The sequence below is a fragment of the Vidua chalybeata genome, chromosome Z (assembly GCF_026979565.1).
Source record: "Vidua chalybeata isolate OUT-0048 chromosome Z, bVidCha1 merged haplotype, whole genome shotgun sequence".
In the NCBI taxonomy this organism is placed as follows: Eukaryota; Metazoa; Chordata; class Aves; order Passeriformes; family Viduidae; genus Vidua; species Vidua chalybeata.
The window spans coordinates 58,935,976-58,956,406 of record NC_071570.1 but is presented as its reverse complement, the minus strand read 5'-3'; the positions used below and the strand labels follow the sequence as shown (position 1 = coordinate 58,956,406).

General features: G+C 39.5%; 1 protein-coding gene across 1 annotated transcript in view; it reads left to right on the top strand.

Moving 5' to 3' along the window:
- Positions 1–7,694, top strand: part of TRPM3 (transient receptor potential cation channel subfamily M member 3) — a 265,210-nt gene extending 257,516 nt beyond the window's left edge. Inside the window, exon 25 of the mRNA XM_053968911.1 lies at positions 6,248–7,694. Within this exon, the coding sequence (XP_053824886.1) occupies positions 6,248–7,694 (1,447 nt within the window). The remainder of the gene's footprint in view (positions 1–6,247) is intronic.
- Positions 7,695–20,431: the final 12,737 nt, after the last annotated feature.

The following is a 20,431-nucleotide window of genomic DNA, read 5'->3' as shown; positions in this document are numbered from 1 at the left end:
CTCTCACCTCTGTGCATATGTGATAATGCCCCCCTCTGCTTGAGCAGCTCCTACTTGCAGCTGGTTCATCAAAGTGCTCCAGGTCCTGCTAGGAGGAGGAACAGCTGCACACCCTACATACAAAGCCCAGTGTACTTGGAAGCAGGAGTAGGGGGCTAGCACTGGAAGGGAACTGTAAGATGGGAACAGAGTCTTGCTTCAAGCCTCAATGTGTCACAGACAGGTTAGGGGCTCAGGAAATCAAAACAAGAAGAGATCCTGTGCATTGATGCATTGACCTGGGTGTCAATGAATTATTTCAGGTATGCAGTCAGGTGCTGTGCTGGGGCAGGACCACAATGTCTTGTCTGACTCACCTGCAATAAGCTTCACTTCATACTCTTACCTTGGAATAGTCCACCCTGGCATCCTGTGGGCCTGCCTCAGTTCAGGAAACGCCTTACTTCTCTTGTAACAACAGACACCACAGAAGTCTCCATATTTGATGTCTCCAGAAAGAACCCCTCCTTTACTTGATCACTTCACATTCAGAAATTAAAAGCATAGAACAACACTTGATGTTTGTCTTTCCTTGACCTCAGTACTAAGCAACTGAGAGGAGCAGCTGTTGCTGGGAGAGTGGGAACTACAGAGAAAATTTATTAAAGAAGCCCTGCTTCTTCTGTCTTCTGACTCTGATGGGAAGAAAGAACTCTACTGTGTATTTAAACTCCTTCACAGAAAGGGGTCTAAATGAAGATCAGTTCTTCCTTAGCCTCAGATTTTGGCAACAGTTTAAATTTAAGGAATCACTTTGTCTGGCAAGTTCTAATGATGGCAAATCAGATATACTTATTTAAAAATTAATTATTTAGTAAACAGACAAAAGCTAACAGACTAAAAACCTTAATCAGAATTAGTTACTCCACAGTATATAACTAAAATAACTACTAGTAGATTACAGCATGAAAAAGTGCACTATGTCAAGGTACCTATATTAAAGCTAGCAAAAGAAAGAGTATTGATTAGGAGTCAAATGCAATTTACCACTGAAGTGATGATAATGGACACAAATGCCTTCACTTAACCCATGGGGAGTAACCACCAAGTAGGCTCCTACTAACAGGAGAAACTTCACATATTTCCAGGAAAATGTATACAAGATTTCTGCTTTGTGAAGGTTTTGTGTGGCTTTTATAGTTGTAAAGTGAGTGGTTGTCAGTCAGAAATGCAGTCTGTCTTGCCCGATCTCACTTCAACACTAAGATTTTTATTGGCATTTGGGAGATGCGAGACCAGTGATCATGGCACCAGAATCACTCAGTGATTATTCTAGATTACACCCCCTGAAATACAAGACAGCTTGTCCTGTTTGAGTTAACTGATTGGCTAGAAAACAACAGATGTGGGGGGTTAGATGCTTTGCTACAGAAGCCCACTATCTGGGATTTCACACAAGCATGTGGAAGTAGCATCAGGTTATTGATACATATCAGATAAAGTTATGGACTAAGTGGAAAAATATAAAGCAGTAGAAGTCTGTAAGGTGTTTCCCTTGAATGCATTTATCAAAACATGCATGTGAATCTCCTGAAGACCTGTGAGGAAAGCTAAGTTGGACAAATTCACGTCATTGCAGTGGAAGAATCACGACCTTTTGTGAAGAATCTTCTTTTCTAATCACTGTAATGCATCTTGACCAGAACAAAGACATGTGTAATATTATCAAAAAAGACTGCACTGTTTTTCTTGATCTGTCATAAGTCACTGAAACAATCACTTCAGTGCATTTGTTCCATGTGAACAGGTCTCAACTCTTTCATACCTGTGCAAAACCTCATATTGCTTTCAAAAGGAGCAGGGTCACATCCTAACAGTATTTGAAAAGCAGATAAGCTGGTTAGAACAGATATTATTACGTCATCTTTGGTACTCTGTGATATCCATTAGTACAACACTTTATAACCTGCAGTGCAATTACATGTACAGCATCTGTGTGGATGATGACATAGCTATTATCTTGATTTCAGAGCTGGCAGGATGAAGTGCACAGAAATAGCTTTGTGTTGGTAAAAAGGACTGACCCTACCAGGCCCACCCAGACATGAAAAATGACAGCAGGAAAGGTCTGTGACTCTGGTGGTATCTCTCTGTGGTCATAAAGAGTTAAGTGGTCTTAGGCTCCAGTGGGAATGCAGCCATGACAACCTAGCTTCCTTAGCCACGAAAAATCACTGCACCAGGGAAAACTGGCTGGCTGCTTGCATCAGCACTGCTTTACCAAAAGATGTCAGGCAAAGTACCCTGTTACAGGCTTGGGAACTGCTGTCTATGTTTTATTTAAATACAACCATTTTACAATCACCTATCACAAGCTCAGTGGTATCTCTGTAAGTGACTTTCATGTCAAAGGTCTCTGTGGCATTCAAAAAAGATTTTGAAGTATGAATGATGTCTTAGAAAAGGATTTTGAAATATGACTGATGTCTTAGAAATGGACCTAGGTCAACAAAGAGACTTGTGAATCTAATTCTAGCATTGAATTAAGAGGTCTACCTCTGAAAAGAGTGCCTTACTCCCATTAAAGAATTATTTTAAATAAATTTTTGATGAACTAATGTGCAAAGGTTAAAAATAAAGAAACCAAAATGAATGCCATCAAAAGTCATCATCTCCCAAACCATAATTAAAAAGTATTACTGCAAGTAATATAAAATCCTGGTCAGGTTCTGAGTTCTCCCCTCATTTTTTAATATTGTCCTGGTAAAGTCCATATTTGTTTCACTATTAGAAATTTTTGAGCTTCAGCAGCACACCTTGATGCATGTTTTACATGTTTCTCTTCTCTATTCTCTTCTCTGTTTCTCTTCTCATTTTGTTAGCATGGCTTGGCACTTTCTAATACATTGAATAATACACTTTCTAACACATTGAATCTTGCTGCAAGTAAAAGCACAGGTGTGAAGGAGGCGTCATGGATGGATATTGAGGGATTTGCTAAAAAGGTTCATACTTGATCCTCAATAGGCAAAATAGGAAAAAGAAACCCAAAGCAAAACTTGGGCATTCTTATTTTTGAAACTGTGTTTTTATTCAAAACTATTCCTAAAGGAAATGCAGGTCAGGCTGTCTATTCACTGAGTGCAAGAATATTTTCCTAAGAATATAGGAAAATAGAAAAATTCACTTATTAAAACATTTTAAGGACCAGATTCAGGGTGTATTTCTTCAGACCACATCTTTCTATGTCCACAGTGTTTGGGTGATGTGATTTTATCATATTTCTCATAGAACATAGTGCTGTTCTGTAGCATGAATGATTACAGAATTGAACATCAAATTAATAGAAGAGAATATCACTAATACAATAAATATTTGTTAAACATTCTGGAGTAGCCATATTTTATATATATGTATATATATATATAAATGTAATATATGTAACTAAAGATGACTAAGTTAGTGTCTTTGGGGTTGGAGGAGACGATCATCTTTCAAGCTTTCTTTTTGTGAATAAAATCCTATTGTCAGGGCTCATGAGGTATAAACGCATGCATGCATTTTTCAGTTACCTATGCACATCTCTGGTTACCCATGGTTTCCAAACCCAGACTGCTCTGTGCTTATCTTGTTACATTTCTCTATAAATTTTCCACACTATCAATGTGAACACATTTGTCATCAGATCCATAGCAACCAACAGACCACTCAAAAAGTCTCTCTTCGCCTTGTCTGACATTCTGTGCCACTGACAGTAGCTGCTAGATCACATTCAGGGAAGGCAGAACAAATACATGAACACCTACCAGCAAGGTATTATTCTAGGATCTCCTTGGGTTCATTACTTGTGTTCAGTAGCATTGCACAGCCTTCACATAAATACAAGATGCAAAACTTAACTTGCTATGGACAGTTCCACTGATAGACCAACTGGCTATGTTTGTATTAAAAAATATTTCACTTGTGTACAGCTCTCAAAGCAGGAAAGAAAAAAACAAATCAAATCAAAACAATGGCAAAACCAGCAACAACAACAAAACAGCAAGACCACAACCAGATTATCCAGTTAGCTTTAAATAATGTTATAAATTCACTCTAATTCTTGGTAACTGTTGCTGGGGTGTAAGGTTTTTTGTGGGATGTAATCTGAGCTGCAATTTTCCAGTAAAATCCATTAAAATTTTTCCTTATGTCTGACAGCCCTAAAATTGCAATGTTTTATCTGTTCGTCATCTTGAAGCAGTTCTTATAGGATCTGAATGTGGGGTGAAGGACTCAATTATTGGCTAATAAATATTTCAAAAGTATAATTGCTTTTATAAAATAGCAGTTCATGTAAGTAATAACATGAGTGAAAATTCAACTGCTTCCCACATAAACTGCCTTCACTGTGGAATCACATTCTGTACTTAATGACATTAATCTGTTTTGTTGGAGAAGCTGGTAGAACTAGAAACAGACTGGTGCCTAAATGATAATGAGTAGAATGAGATTCCTTGAAGCTACCAGTTTGTTCCTTAGCAGTGATTACTTGATCATTTGTCTACTGAAGACTGATGATAGCAATACAGCTGCTGCTGCACATTTAATTTGTTGTGCTTATGCCTTCAAAACTCAAAGACTTCACAGGAAAAGCCTGTATTTCCCAGGAATGTTAGACTTTCTGTAGTGAGCTGAGTCATACTCCTCCCTGTCCCCTCCTCTCCTCTGTGGACAGGTTCTGTTCTCAATGCCACAAGGTAGTCAGACTTCAGTGTTTTACCAGAAAAAGTTCTGAGCATTAGGTAACATGCTGTCTAATATTCTTTGCTAAAATCTTCCCCTCTGTACAAATAAGAGTGTTGGTGTTGGTGTTGGTTATGGTGTTGTCAGTTCCAAATCACTTGTCCTATTGAAAAAATAACTAGCAGCAGTAGAAGATGATACTTACCTCATGAGAAATCCTGGCAAAGGCTTATGTGCCTATTAACTATGGCAGTGTGACTAGTAATATTTGAGCATGAATTCCACTAACTAGAAGAGAGTAAGAGACCTGTGATGAAAAAGAGTGTGGAAATTTTGCCATTTGTTATCTTTTGCCTCTTAGATCATTTTTCAATGTCTACAACAGTGGGGAAAAACAGAACCTATCAGACACAGAGAACTACATAAACTTGTTGCTTTTAGTACTTCTTCAATGGAAATTGGAAGTCCCAGCCTGTCATAGGGATTACAAACAGAGAAAATAATTATAGAAGTTTCTTATGTGCTACAGGCAATTTCATAATGTAAAATTTTCAGACTCTATAAATCCTTCAGAAGACACATTTTGGAAGTCAGAAAATTGAAGTGGTTAGTAGCCACTGGCATAAATCTATACACAATTCCCTAAAAATTGAAAATATTTTAAAATGTGACAGATCAATGATCTAGAAAAGACATACTAAAGTTTAAATTAAATTAAAAATACTTAATCTTACATTTAATTATTACCCATTTTTAATCTACCTTTTTATTTATATATTATGATAGCAGCTGAAAACTAAATTTAAAATCCATCATTTGAATCCTTAAACTAGGAACGCAGACTACCCAAAGCACAATCACAGTAATGGAGCATGTACCCTGTTGCAGGCTGTATTTGGCTTGATCAGTGTTTCTCCTCCTTGCAACACTCATGAATATTTAACTCAATATGATATATATTCAACAAAATAACTGATATTTCTTTTTTCTACAAATCTGAGCTAAATATTAATCAGAGAACAAAGAAACTATCTCCTTAGGTCGACATAGGACTAGGCAGTATAAATCTGGGGCAAACATGAGGGAAAAATACAGCAGTGCTCTCTTCTGTGGCACGTTGCTTTCTTTATTCATTTAGCTATCTGTGATGGTCCTGACTGTGGCACAACTGGCCACTACATCATGTGGCACCTGCTTTAAGTGTTATTCATTCATAATAACCTAATTAGAAGCTTTGGAAGCAAAGAGGCAGTAATTCATAGTAACATTTATGAAATAAGCCTCCTGTCCCTGGAATGAGGCACACCCAAACCCCCTCTGCACTACACAGCTGATGCCCCTGGTTTAATCCACTGGAGCAGTTCCCTGAGTGTGTAGCATTTTTTTTGCAAAACCTCTGTTTAGCAGGATTTTGAAACAGATAAGGTGGTGTACATTGCCTTTGGGGTTTGAGACGTATTTGTTTCCAACTGGTTTGGTGACCTATTAGCTGAACATCACTGCTTTGTAGAAATTTACCTGTTTAATTCTTCCCTTTGTAAAGGGTGGAGAACATGGCCATGAGACTGGAAGAAGTAAATGAGAGAGAGCACTGCATGAAGGCCTCTCTGCAGACTGTTGACATCAGGCTTGCTCAGCTGGAAGACATGATGGGACGAATGGTGACGGCCTTAGAAAAGATGACTGGCATTGAGAGAGGAGAGACAACTAAGATCCGATCCAGGACCTCATCCGACTGTACTGATGCAGCCTACATTGTAAGGCAGAGTAGCTTCAACAGTCAGGAAGGAAATGCCTACAAGCTTCAAGAGAGCATTGATCCCACAGGAGAGGAGTCCATGTCCCCAACATCACCTACAGTCACACACCGCTTGCGAAGCCACTCCTTCTATGCAACAAATATTAAGGACAAGTGTGGGTTGGAAAAGTTGGAAAGTATTTTTAAGGAAAGGTCTCCAAGCCTGCATCGGGCAATCAGTTCCCACTCAATAGCAAAAGAAGGAAAGGTTCCTTTACCCCCTACCAGCACTTTGTCAATTGCCCCAGACTCCAGAAGACCTTCATCTTGTATAGACATTTATGTTTCTGCCATGGATGAGATGCATTCTGACACAGAACCTCTCGAGAGCTCCATAAATATTCTTGGTCCTGAAGATGCAGCTCTCCCAGCTCACATAGCCTCTTCCCTTTTAACTAATAGTGCATACATCAGCAGTACAGCTGGTGAAAAGATCTCTGGCAGGAGTCTTGATTATGAGGAAACTTCTGGAATTGAAACAAGAGCATTTTCTTCAGACTATTCACAAATCACAGACTGCCAAATCCCGTGGGATTCAGACCCTCCCTTGTATCATACTTTAGAGCGATCTAAAAGCAGTCGTTACCTGGCTACTACTCCATTTATTCTGGAGGAAACGCCAATTGTGAAATCTCACAGCTTCATGTTCTCTCCTTCTCGAAGCTACTTCAGCAGCCTTGGCATCCCAGTTAAAACAGCAGAGTACACAAGTATTACAGATTGCATAGACACGAGGTGTGTGAGCGCTCCCCAGGCCATTGCAGAGAGGGCCAGTTTCCCTGGAAGTCTCAGGGGCAAAGTGGAAGACTTGGGATGCTGCCACCCAGAGAGAGAAGCTGAACTAACCCATCCAAGCTCTGATCATGAGGATATTGAAGTCAAAGACAAGAAGGGAATCCCCTTATCTCCTCAAGACAGCAGTGTTACAACTCTGCCCAACAGCATCCCACTCCCAAAAATAGAGCGAGCCAACAGCTACTCTGCTGAGGAGTCCAACGTGTTGTATGCACAGCACACACGAAAGAGCTATTCCATCAGTGACAAACTTGACAGGCAGCGAAACACAGCAGGCCTGAGGAACCCCTTGGAGAGGAACAAGTCCTCAAGGCCAGAGAGCAGAGGGGACAACCTGTCCATGAGGAGACTGTCAAGAACTGGGGCCTTCTGCAGCTTTGAAAGCAAGCACACTTAGGCTTATACAAAGCTCACCAGCAGTCTAAGGGTCATCTGCTCTTCAGTCTGTTTTTCTTAGCAGAATTTAAAAAAAAACCTCACATCACTCCACATGGCATTAGCCATGGGTCAAGGGAGCACATTTTCAATCTCAGCATCACTACTGACATACTCCACCTTGACCCAGTTGACATTTGCATTGCAGAAAAAAGAGAGGGATGAAAGCTTTACAAAACCTTCAGTAAACAAGAGGAATAACAAGCCCCCTTAATGAAGTCAGAAGACATAGATTAATAGCTCCAGATATCTGCATTTTATTAGAGGGTATCCTAAGACCTTTTATCATTATTCAAGTTTTTAAGATGCAAATTAACTGGCAAAAAAGAAATGTACAGATTAGATGTTCCAAACTTCAATCACAACTTCTTTTCATCTATGTCATCATTGTGATGACTGGTGAAAAGCATTTGTTACTTCTGTAGGAACTGGCAGCAAAAACACCTAAAGTCTCCCAAGTCCCTTGCATCCCACACTTGTGGAAATGAAGAAAGAGGAACACAACAACAACCATAAATGTTCACTTGTCTCCTTTTGTGTCAACTTCTAGTGCCACAGAAAGTTTATATTTTCAAGAGCGGAAAGGGAAATGAAATGCTTTTTTTACTGCAACTTAAATGGAAGAAGAATTTATGTTAAAATGTCAGGTGATTTCCTGTGTAAAACAGGCATTCTAGATTCTAGCACAGGTGAGCAAGCTCAGGATGAATGTAATTAAGTGGAATAGTATATTTTTTTACCACATTTGTCATCAGTATGCTGTCTCACTAAATCAAAGGATATGATGAAACAGTAAGAATAGGATGATCAGAGCAGAGTATAGTAATAGTGTCCAGTTCTCACTGCTCAGTTTAATTATATATATAAACTGGGGAGGTTTATCCACCATGCTGCCACCAGGTTCTTCTTGCTCTTTCATTTGAGCTGCTGATTCTTCACATCATTCCCCCACCTAAAAACATACACCTTTTTTTTTCTTTTTTTTTTCCATGTGAACATAGCCCTATTTGGACTTTTTAAATTATATAGGATTTATCAAGAAATCTGAATCCAGATTCATGTAATTAGACTGAAGCTACTTAAAGGAAAGCATTTTTGTCAGAGGACTGGAAAACACTAGAATTTCTATATACTTCTAAGGTAAATAAAAGAACCAAAGTGAAACTGCAAGTGTCTGTAAACAGCAAAATCATCAGTTGTGAGTAGGCATCCACCGTTCATCAGCATATCACACAGTGAGCACTTTTAGTAGGAGAAAATGTGTCTGAACAGTAGTGCAGTTACAGGTTTTGGTTGAAGACAAGTGTAACTCCACTGACTCCACCCACGTTCCAAGGGCCCACATTGTCAACCAGAGTTTCAAACTTCTCATGAGACAATGTCCGGTGGTCACAGGTGGAAGGGTATACAGAAGACTGGAGAAGGGTGGAGAAGCATAAGCTGCAACAGAAAAAATAATTCACATTCCTTTATGACGGCATAACTTTTAAGTTTTTAAATAGTTGGCACTAGTGCTATCAGATGTTAAAATATCTCAATTGTTACCAATATCTGTGTAGAACCAGCTCCTTTTTATTATTAAAAATGAACATTTGTGAGTGGGGTACATATTTCACATTATTTAAATTGAATTATCTTTCAAAGGCAGCTTTGAGAATACAAGCTGATGTTTTCTCACTGAGTCCTCACCCTGGGAGACTCTGAGCACCATTTGAGAGTTAAGTCCTAAAGGCAATTAATCCAGACAGAAAAATAATCATCAGCCTCAAGAAAAGAGGCCAAGAAGGTGAAAACATTTAGTTAACATGTCACTGCGTTGGAAGTTCAGGAAACAAGGAAATGCAGCAAGGGGATGTTAAGAACAATGTGTTTCACACTTCCTGCACCAACGTGTTCCTTGCTTTCTTCTGTTTGATCAGGCTTTCAGTGAACTAAACTCCACCAAGACACCATGTTTATGCAATTGCCTTGCAGGCCACGTGCAGCATTACAGTCACATGGCGATACCAAGAAAGGTCAGAAACCTTTCTGTGCATTATGAAGCATGCTTGTGGCAGGCTGATTGTTGAACAATAGCAAAATGCCCAAAGGCAAACGAACTTGTGTTTAACAATATGCTTCAAATGTGCCAACCTTCTGTTAGCAGCCTTTTCCTAAGGCTTCTCCAAATCTATCTATCTATGGAGAGTAGAGGGGGATATTCTTACTTCGTTTTCTTTGTTACTTTTATGAATGTCTGCTAAAACTGTTGTGGACTCTTTCATCTTCATTGCATTACTGGTCTACTCAAGAAGAATTTCAGATTCATTAAAAATTCCTCAACAGTGCTTAGTGAATTAGGCATAGGGCTCACCTCTGGAGTAGATTCCATTGGTTAGTTTGTCAGGGTAAGAAACTTGCCAAGCCTAGAAGCTGTATAAATATTTAGGATACAGCAACTTATTCATATGGAGCACAGATTCCAGGTAAAATGAAACAGAACACTTTATTTACCTCTTAAAATTTGCCATTATATATAAAATGTAAATTCAGATGTTAAAAGTGTGATTGCAAGAGGTCAGAACACTACTTTTCCTGAATGTTTCCCATTTATTCTACAATGTGGTGTCTATAGAATATATTATGATGGATGTTAGATTATTTTATTTTCACCTGGTTTTTACACATTGCATCAAACAGCTCCTTTTTAAATTTGATGATAAAACATTCCCATTTCTTGCAATGGGACCAGACTTCCCATTCTTGATATTATGACCATTTAGTGAGATAGAAGTCTCATCATCCATCATCATGTAGCTATAGCATGTGCCATATGATGTATTCTGTATCAAAGAATAGCTTATGAAATAGACACATATATAATTGTGACATGTGGTAATATTAGTGAACGTTACAGGACAGTCTTAATATCTCATTACATGGTCTTGTTTGTAAATCTGTAACATTCAATAAAATAGCACATGTTGCATCAAACATTAAGTTCCACTATCCAATTATTAGCTTATGTATGGAATATGCATTTCTGGTCACAGTGTGTAAGTTTGGTATGTTTCGCACAATTCTTTGTATAGCTCCACTTAAACGTCTGTATGAGCTGATGTATAAACCTCTAATGAGCCACTGTGGGCTGTGACAGATGAGTTGTGATAGTGTGAAAGACAAACTGGCATGTTATGCAAAAGACTATAAGACATATGAACTTTAATAATATTTTAAAACTCAGCTGAGCTTAGCTGTTTGTTTACATATGCTGGTTGACTAAGAAAGCAGTGTGCAGTATTTTATAAATATTTTCCTATAGTAATCCATTCTGTTGTTTCCAGTTTAAGTGATTCTATTCTACAGTTGGGGTATACACTAGCCCTAGGTATTGTATTATAGCACATTATTCTTTCACAATAACAGTGTGATATGAATGAAGTAGTTTCTCTTCCTTAAAGTCCAGTCTTTTTTTTGTGTCAAAGAAAATGCATGCATTGTTCCATGAGTTTCTTTGGACTGCTAGGAGATTTAACATTTGCTATTGCCTGCCTATAAAGATGAATCCAGTTAGGAATGAATTCAAACTTTTGGATGTTTACATTATTTCCATTGTTTTTGATCTTTAGCAAAGTAAGTGATTTTTTTATTATTTTTAAAAGACAATTGTATTTTATGAAATTTGAATACTCAACACAAAATGCGAACCTATAGCAGTGCTCAGACATTTGGCTCTCTCTTTTTTTTGGAAGAGATCCGGTGCTACACTATTTTCTTAGCACAAATGCCAGTTAACAAATGGCAGTGAGGGGATAATTTGAAAATATAATGAAAAACCAAAACATACATTCATCTACATACAGAAATCCCTCTGGGTTCCAGATATAGATTACTTTTTTTTTTTTAATTTTCCATTTTTAGATTGTTTTGGTAAAAAAAAAAACCAACTAAACTGATTTGTACCTTTTGCAGAAAGGATAGCCTTTTGTCAGGGGATAAATATCTTAGTTAGGTATATTTTTTGTATGAGAAGAAAACGATTTGTTTCTTAGGAACTGTCAGTGCATGGAAAATGCAACTACATTAATAACTGTTCAAAAAAAAAAAAAGTGCTGGTAGCAGCCTTAGTCCAATGACTGCAGTGGGTGCAAGCCAGTATCTGTCCTGAGAGCAGAAGTCATCAAATGTATTAGAGCGAGGCAGTGAAACAAAATTCTCTGAAAACTTGTGGTGCAGGTTTTAAAACAAGCATAAATGTCTTATTATATTGCTCAGGTTAAACACTGAAGAGGATCTGATAATCACTCAAAGAAAAAGCGTGAGATGTTTTTTCCTGGATTTCCCTTGGAACCCTTTCCCTTGGAAGTAGTTGTGATGTCTTCCCCTGCTTTAAAATGATACTGTATTTGCATTTTTTGCACAAATACACATATTTGGTTCAACAAAGGCCACATTTTCAGTCCTGTTGAGAGATACTAGGTATAGATCATCTTCTTCCAAACAAATGGGTAAGATTCCTAGCATGAATTTTCTCTTCAACCACCTTAGATAAAATCACAGTCCAAACCGGGACAAGAAGTGAAACACTGGGGGTGTCTGCTTGCCTAGTGAAACCCATCACTACTCTAGATGGAATTCACTGTCCTTGCCACACATTGGCATAGGAGCAGTAGTACTGGATGCAGAGGGACTTTGTTTCCGCACCCTGCTTTATAGCCAGTCATACAGCTCATACAGTACACTACAGGTCACACAGGCTTCTCTTCTCCATGACTGAATACAATTACAGTCTTACCAATGCTGGTGCAAATCTGCAGAAAATCCACTGATTTCAGTGGCATACTCTGACTTCTGTCAGGAGGTGGATTTATTCTGCATTTCTAACTCAATATTACTTTGAGTCATTGCATGGATTACACTATATCATCTTCAAGTTGGAGCTCTAATGATGGAGCCATTGAGCCAGTCTGGTTGTGAAACAGTCTCTGACCTTTTAATTTTGCTGTATGGTTTCAGATCATTCATAGAGCCACACAATATTTATTTCAAAAGGCTGTTAGGTAAAAACATTTGATTATTAAATTGCTGCTGTTTCTGCTGCAGGGAAGTGATAACTCTTGTTTATTTTAATATCTGGGAGGGAGGGGGAAGGGACAGAAGAGGGAATTGGATGTGAAATACAGTTTTATGCCTGCACAAGAGTAAATGGTATTAAAGTTATATCTTTTTTCCACCACTGCAGTTGTTGTACATGATGAGAGTCTATTTGCTGCTACTGCTGTCTGGGACAGTGTTTGCAATATTCTATACTAATAGCTATTTAATCATTTATTATTTGGGCTATCATTTGTAAGTGTATAACAATCATTTATAAAGGGATAAAAATTCCTAAAATCTTATTTTAAACAAATTCCTACTAATACAAAGCTCTTCAAATATGATTTGTCTAAATGTACATAACTAGGGAAAATGGTCCTTTCCAAAGGTCTACTGGATTCACAATGCACTTTTAGACTGTGTTTAGATGCGTAATAAAAAGCAGAAGTTGGCAATTACTACAATAGAACTTTCTGAAATTTCTGTAACAATTGTTTTGCAATAAAAAAAAAGAGATGTAGATCAAAACATCTGTTCTTGCTGGAGCATTTATTTATGTTCATTCGCTTTCAAGGAATTAAAGCAGTGATGCAATAGTAGCTGTTTTTCTCTAAGATCTCTCACTGTTCTAACTTTACAGATTTAAAGGACACCAAAACATTTACTATATTGTGCACAGGCCTTTTGAATGTTGCAATTTATTTCTGCCTCTGAGATCAGATTTCATTCGAGGTCCTTTATTCTGGCCAATATCAGAACCAAGAAAGTACTTCTGAGTGGGTTTATTTAAAAGGAAGGAATAATTTCTTTGCTTTGTCACTACTATTCCAGCAAAGGGGGAACAAAAGCATAAATTGCAGAGCCTCTCTACATTGCATCCACATAGCCTGGAAGAAGCGTGCTCCTTTGTATGGCAACTGGGTGGTATTGCTTGCTTTTGTAGCCAGAGAAGCTCCATGAAAAACAAAGTACACCAAGTAATCCATTAGCACCTATGGCTGACTCTGAACTGGCATCTCACCTTGCTCACAAAAGAAATCATTGTTTCCCTCTTCATGCAGCTACAGCCAGCTCTGATACGTCCTCACAAAAATGCTAAAAAGCACTACTGGCACAAAATCTGCCAAGGTCAGAATCTTCTGCCTCCACAAATAAGCCTTTGCTGAGATAATAACATGTTTTAGCCAAAGGAAAAAGAAGCGCAGGAAAACAAACATCCAATTGAAACGGAAAGATATCAGATATTCAAAACAGTTCTGCATACATCAGTCACACTTCAGGAGAGGAATGGTTCAGAGAACTGCTCTTTATTTCAGGTATCTAAGAAGGAAATGCTAAACTTTTTAATCAGATTTAATTTCATCCTTTGTCAATGTCGTGGTTTGACATGGAAGTGAATTTTTTCCGGGAAGTTGGGTCAAACCAATCAGTGGTCAGGTTTGGATATTGGCACCTGGAGTGACCACTGAAAATATGGACACGCCTCTGAGAACACTGGGGGTTAAAAGCAAGAACTCCCAGGGGAACTGTCTCTTTGGTTCCGGTCTTCAGCGAGTGCAGGCTCTCCCCTGCCCAGCCATGGGCTGGGTGGGGGAGGGGAAGCCACACGGCCTTGTCCAGGTAGGCCAAGGGGCTGAGGGTCTGGAACCAAGCTAGCTCCTGGACGGAAGGGTGGAGAGAAGCAGAGATGCCTTTGTCCCCCCCACAGAGGGAAAGCGACAGAGAGCCTGGCGGCACCTGGAAATTTGCCAGCAGGCGAGAAGGAGAAAGTGGGGGGGGGGGATGATATCCAGCGTGGGAGACGGAACGCTGGACCAAGATATCAGCCATCCAGGGAGTCTGAACTTTTAACCCTTTCCAGGAAATGAGGGCTTTGTAAAATATTACTTCTCCTTGATTTGTAGTGGAAGAGAGACAGTCTGGGACCTGAGATGTTAGAAGAAGAAATATTTAGGTGGGAGGAGATGATGAAGTAGCTTTTAGCTGGACTTTTCTTGTTAGCCATAGACTGAACCAAAATCTCCTGCAATAGAGACTGCATTTTAGGGGGATGCAGTGGTGACCCAAGGAGACCTGCTTCAGCTTCTAAAAGCACAGGAATGGCAAGAACCGAAGAAAGCTGAGGAGGGAATGGTGATGCCCTCTGTCTTCGGGAAGAAGATGATCTCTGTTCCTGGACCCTTGGCCCCAGGGGAAAATGGGGGGGACTGTAGTCCCAGGATGAGAAGCTGAACTGTTGTATCTTTGGGACCGTGGCAAAGCATCCTTAAGGAGCCCTATGAGCAGACTGTCCATGCACGGTGGTGAGAGCACTGTGACATGGAATGGAGAGTGTCACACTGGCAGATTTTTTCCGGGCGGTTGCCATGTGTGACATGGAAACACAGGGTGGCAACTGTGTTTCCTGGGGGGTCTGTGGTGCAAGAGAGACTTCTCTCTCCCTTGATAGTTTGAGTATTGATTATCTGAAGGGTGGTAATTTGATCAGGAATCCCAGGTGATGTTTCATGGTGGGTGTTTTTGGAAATTGGGAGGAGGAGGGGTGTTTTAAAAGGTCTTCATCCTGGATTTAGTTTATGTGTTTTCTGTATTAGTAGTAGTTTAATAAAGTTTTTCCCCTTTGTTATTAAGCTTGGGCCTGCTCTGCTCTGTTCCTGATAACATCTCACAGCATTTATTTGGGGAAGGTGCATTTTCATGGGGGCGCTGGCATTGCGCCAGTGTCAAACCATGACAGTCAAGGACTGCCATTCAGTGAAGACTGGGAGCTTTGAAGTTTTCCAAAACAAAAACTAAACCTATGCCAAAGAGTTGTCATTATGCTTCTCTCCAGGTAATACTATATCTCTAGTCTCCCTGGGATTTTTCACAGTAACACACTTCGGCTAAAGTCAGCCAATTAGTAAGCAACAAAAAAAAAAAGCAACATCAGTAGCCTTGATTTTCATTCCCATTAGCTGTTATCTTGTAGACTTTAGGACAGAGATCTAGTCTCTTAATGTCATTAATACACAACGGAAAAGAACTCCATTTAACTTACACCATGATTCATTATCCTCATGACTGAGTGCAGTACAAGCTTAGACATACACCAGCCCTCACTGGTTTTGCACCTAGAGCTCAAATTTACCCTGTTACACTTCTGGAACAACAAAAAAGTAAGCTCATGTGATTCCATTTTGAAATTTTCAAATAACTGCAGTCATAACTACAGTATATTTGGATTATACTTTTGGTAGGCAATAATAACAAGCATTATCTCAGAGAGGGTTGTTTATGTGAAATAACAGCAGTCCATGAACAGTTACAGACATCACAACTCAGATGATACAGGCTGCTGTTGTAGAGAACTGGAGGTGAAACTGCCTTTGCCTTTGCTAGTCTGGATTCCAAACCAAGTTTGACAACTATGGCAAGACTGCTCTGCTTGTACTACCTTCTAAAACTTAAAACTTTTCAGCTATGCCTTTCCCCAATCAAACATGTAGCCAAAAGTTTAACAGCCACAGAATCAGTCTCTGAGGGTGATAGTTACCCTCACAAAATATTCCAGTGTTTTTTTTGTTCATAGCATGCAAGATGAGAATTTTCTTAATGGGAAAAGAACATACCAAGGCTCTAAGGACATTAGAGAAAACGTTAACACACAATCCTTTTCTTTATTTGAAAGACAACAAAAAATCAACTATCAATGTAGCATTTTGCTACTTACTAATTAAAATCTTGAAACTAAAAACACATCTTTAGCAATTAATAAATCTTCTGAAAGTAATAGTAAAAACACTAAATCTGATTGAAGAATTACATTCTGCAAAAACTCCTTAGAAATATTAGTCACAAATCTGAATTATAACCCACAAGTGCTGAACCACAGTAACTGCACTGTCATTTGTGGAGGAGGGGAGCAGATGAGGGGTGTGTGCACATGACGAACAGGGGAAAAAAGTCTCAAAGGAATATACGAACAATGAACTCTAAAATTCACATCACTCTCACACTATATGGCCAAGTTCCACCTTTTTTTTCCCTGAGTGGACATCTGTGGAGCAAACTTGTCAATTGTCATTAGTGTAAGTTTACGATTAATCCATTTCAACCGGGCTATTTATTTTGCTAAGACACTAGCATTCTCTCAGAGAATCATAACTTAGACAAACAACTTGCAGCAACAAAGGCTAATCTGTGCTTCATGTAGAATAAACAGTCCACATCTCAGAGGCTCTGATGAGTGGTTTTTGGTGAGTGTCTAAAAGGACATTCTGTGTCTTTGCTCCAGTCTTATCTGAGGGGTGCCTTGTTTCAAGAAAGCACCGAAATTTCAGAAAACGTAGCCTGGTCCTCAGTTCCCCCCATGGATTGTTTTCTCCCTGAAACATTTTGGCTTTCTAACCAAAGCAGACTGCCTGCATTCCCACCCCAGTTCAGCTAAGTCAGAGAGGAACTGCAGCCACAGCGGGAAGTACACAGCAATGCAGGGACATTCCCTCTCCTCCCTGTGCAGTCACACCTAGGGACTACATTACTGCAGTAATTAAAATATTTATCTGAAATTTTGTGTACTTACTTAGATTCTTAATAAGTATATAAAATAAACTAGCCCTACCTTAGGATTATGTTAGGTGAGTCATAGTCCATCTCTTCTAAAAGGTCTGACTATTTTCAGACAATACAGCACCATGGACATTTACAGGAAAACAAGTTCCCTTAACAGTAGCTGATCCTACTCACCTTACAGCAACTCCAAAGTCTCAGTGTGCAGTCCTAGCCATTGCATAAATTAAGATGTTTTATCCAAGTGTATAATGCATGCTTCTATTTCCCTGCATCAGCATCAGGGATGGGTGCAAGCCATCCCCTTGGGGGATGGTTGAATCCCCTGGGTGTAATAGCTTCAACATGGTGTTGGCAGGAGAAAATGTCACAGCAGATCAAGAATTTTTTAGCTTCAGAAGGTGCATAAAATAAATATATATTAAAATATGTTAATCAAGAAAGTATGAATCCTCACACAAGTTGCTATTCTGTGGAAGTTTAACACTGGAATTCAATTCAGCATTTTCCAAATCGTATACTACAATGAAATTCAAAATAATGCACAGTATGCATTATTTGTTAAAACTGCTCTGAAATGTACAAGAAAGGGCCAAGAATTTCATCTTGCCGCTACTAAGAGAGAAGCATTTAAAAACCACTCTGTTCTGTTCTGGTGGGATCAAAATATTTCAATATGTTTTAATAGAAGAAATAATTGAAAAATGCTAATATGTTTTAATAGAAGTTATGATCTAAGGTATTCGGGAAAAACCACACATTCTTTGCCCTGGAGGCTCAGTACAGGAAGTAGCAACATACTTGATCCAGGGAAGATCAAGCATAGTGCACACGAACCAGAACATTTCTATTGTAATGACTAGATCATAGGGTCTCAGTTCCATTTTTGTAGTGTGGCACATTAACTACTGCCATCTCTGAATTTCGGTACCTGCCAGACTTGGCAGGGGTGTGTCAGTGAGCACTAACCAAACCCAAAGATATTTAAGAAGAAAGCCAGAGCCTGTCGAAAGCTACTCGCAGTGAGACCCGAAAATGTATGTTACATAAGGTAAAGAAACGTGATTTCAAACGCTTTTCCATAGTTATCTGACCTCCATCAGAGGTAAGGGAGAGGCTCAGTCCCTCAGGCAGCACTGCAGCTCGGAGTCCTCTGCTGCCGAGGGTGTATCACAGCCACCGAGTAGGTGCCGAGTACACAGTGTTCCCTTCCGGCCCCTGAACTGGGATTGAACTTCCCCAGCCCGCTGTGCACCGGGGACCGCGCCGATACCCTCCGGGGGGCGGAGAGAGAGGCAGGGAAGAAGAAAAGCTAGAGGGGTGGAAGATAGGAAGTTCCAAAAGGGTTTATTTCATCGTAAGTACTTAAGGTGGGGTGTTGATTTGGTTTGCTTTTTTGTTATTGCTTTTGTTTGTTTTGGTGTGGATTTTTGTTGTGGTTGTTTTTTATTTTTCTATATGTGTTTTCTTTTTAAGTTAAAAAAAAAAAAAAGGCAAAAAAAAAAAAAAAATGCAAGGCAATCGGCATCCCTAGGCAAACATACTTTCAGAAAGGAGGTAGAAAAGAAAAAGATACTGGTTTTACAGAAATAGATTTATGGCACTTTTGGTTTCTTGCCTTCCTGCCGTTGTTAAACAAGTACTTTTCCTTTACTCTTCTCCCTGACCTGAATATTATAATTATGTTTCCTTCCCAAAGGAAACCGAAAGTGCTGTGACCCCACACAAGAAAGAAAAGACCAAAGGTTTGACAAAGACCTCATCCCCACAAGTTGCTTTATTTTTATAAGGGTGCCTTTAAAGCATCCTTATAAGGGTGAAGTTCTCACAGAGGTTTTGTGCCATTGTGGTGCCAGTCTCGGGCAAGGCTGTGTGCCCGTGAGAGGTGCAGAGGAGCAAATCAAGCCGTTTCAGCCTGCAGCAGGTCAATGTGTCAGCAGGCTCAGAAGCGTGGACGTTCCTTGGGACTGCATTACTAGGGCTGTCTCTGTGAAAACTTTGTTAGAAAGAATTAGCGGCACGCTTGGGTGTTTCCCTTGTTTAGTGAAATCAGGTTTGTGCCAATCTTGGATCAAAATGAATAATAAATCTTGAGAGATTTTGGTAGCTATTTTGTATAAGTGCCTATATTTCATGGAAGTGTCACAGCATTTGGAAGTCTTTTTGCCTTTCTCTGATTTGGTTTCATTATGAAGAACGTAGAGGTAACCCATTCGTTATAAATTGTTGTGCGGTATTCTTCACGGTAGCTAAAGTCACCACGTAGTTCAGTTTAGTTCACTTTCAGTTTATTACTCAGAGCTGTCTGGACAACACCTGCACATTTTGGGTTTGTTGTTTTGGTGGGTTTTTTTGTAGTAAATTTGTATTCATTTTACTGATTTGTTATATCCTTAGTGTGTTCCTGTCTGTTAACCACCTCATAAAATCCTTTACAAATATTGGTTTTAGCCTGTTCAGTAGCTAAATGATGCAGCTTCTTGCAGTCTGCAGTTCAACCTGACGGAGCAAGAGCCTTTTTTCTCTTGTTTTACTACTGTACTGCCCTGAATATAAAATAAGCCTCTCACCTGTCAAATGCAAAAACATGCAAAAAACCCCTACTTTGGAATTCTTTGGACTTTTTCCTCTCACTTTGGAATTCTTTCCCTGTGAGACGGGTTATGCCATGTCCCCTTTAAAGTCTGTGCATCCTGGAAGATGCCTTCAGCAAGTGCAAAGGCAACTTCTCAGGTAGCAATTCCTCCAAGCCTTGGTCCAGTAGGGGGTGGACACATAGAAGAACCTTTTGGACCTGATTTGCACTCTTTGACAGCTGATCCCAAACAATGCACTGGAGCTGAAGTGACCAATGCAGCCTTGTTACAGGCTGTACGGCCATGCATGGGTGTGGCCTGCGTGCTGGCCCTGCCTGATGCGTTCTTTGCCTGCCAGAGATGAAGACTCCCACTCTGGTCCCTTGTTGGAGCACATCTGTCTTCCTCATTCTCTTTCTAAAATAGGAACTGCTTGCCCTTGTCCTTGTCCCACAGATATTCTTCTGCCTCTGCTTTTCATCCCTTTATCTTCCAT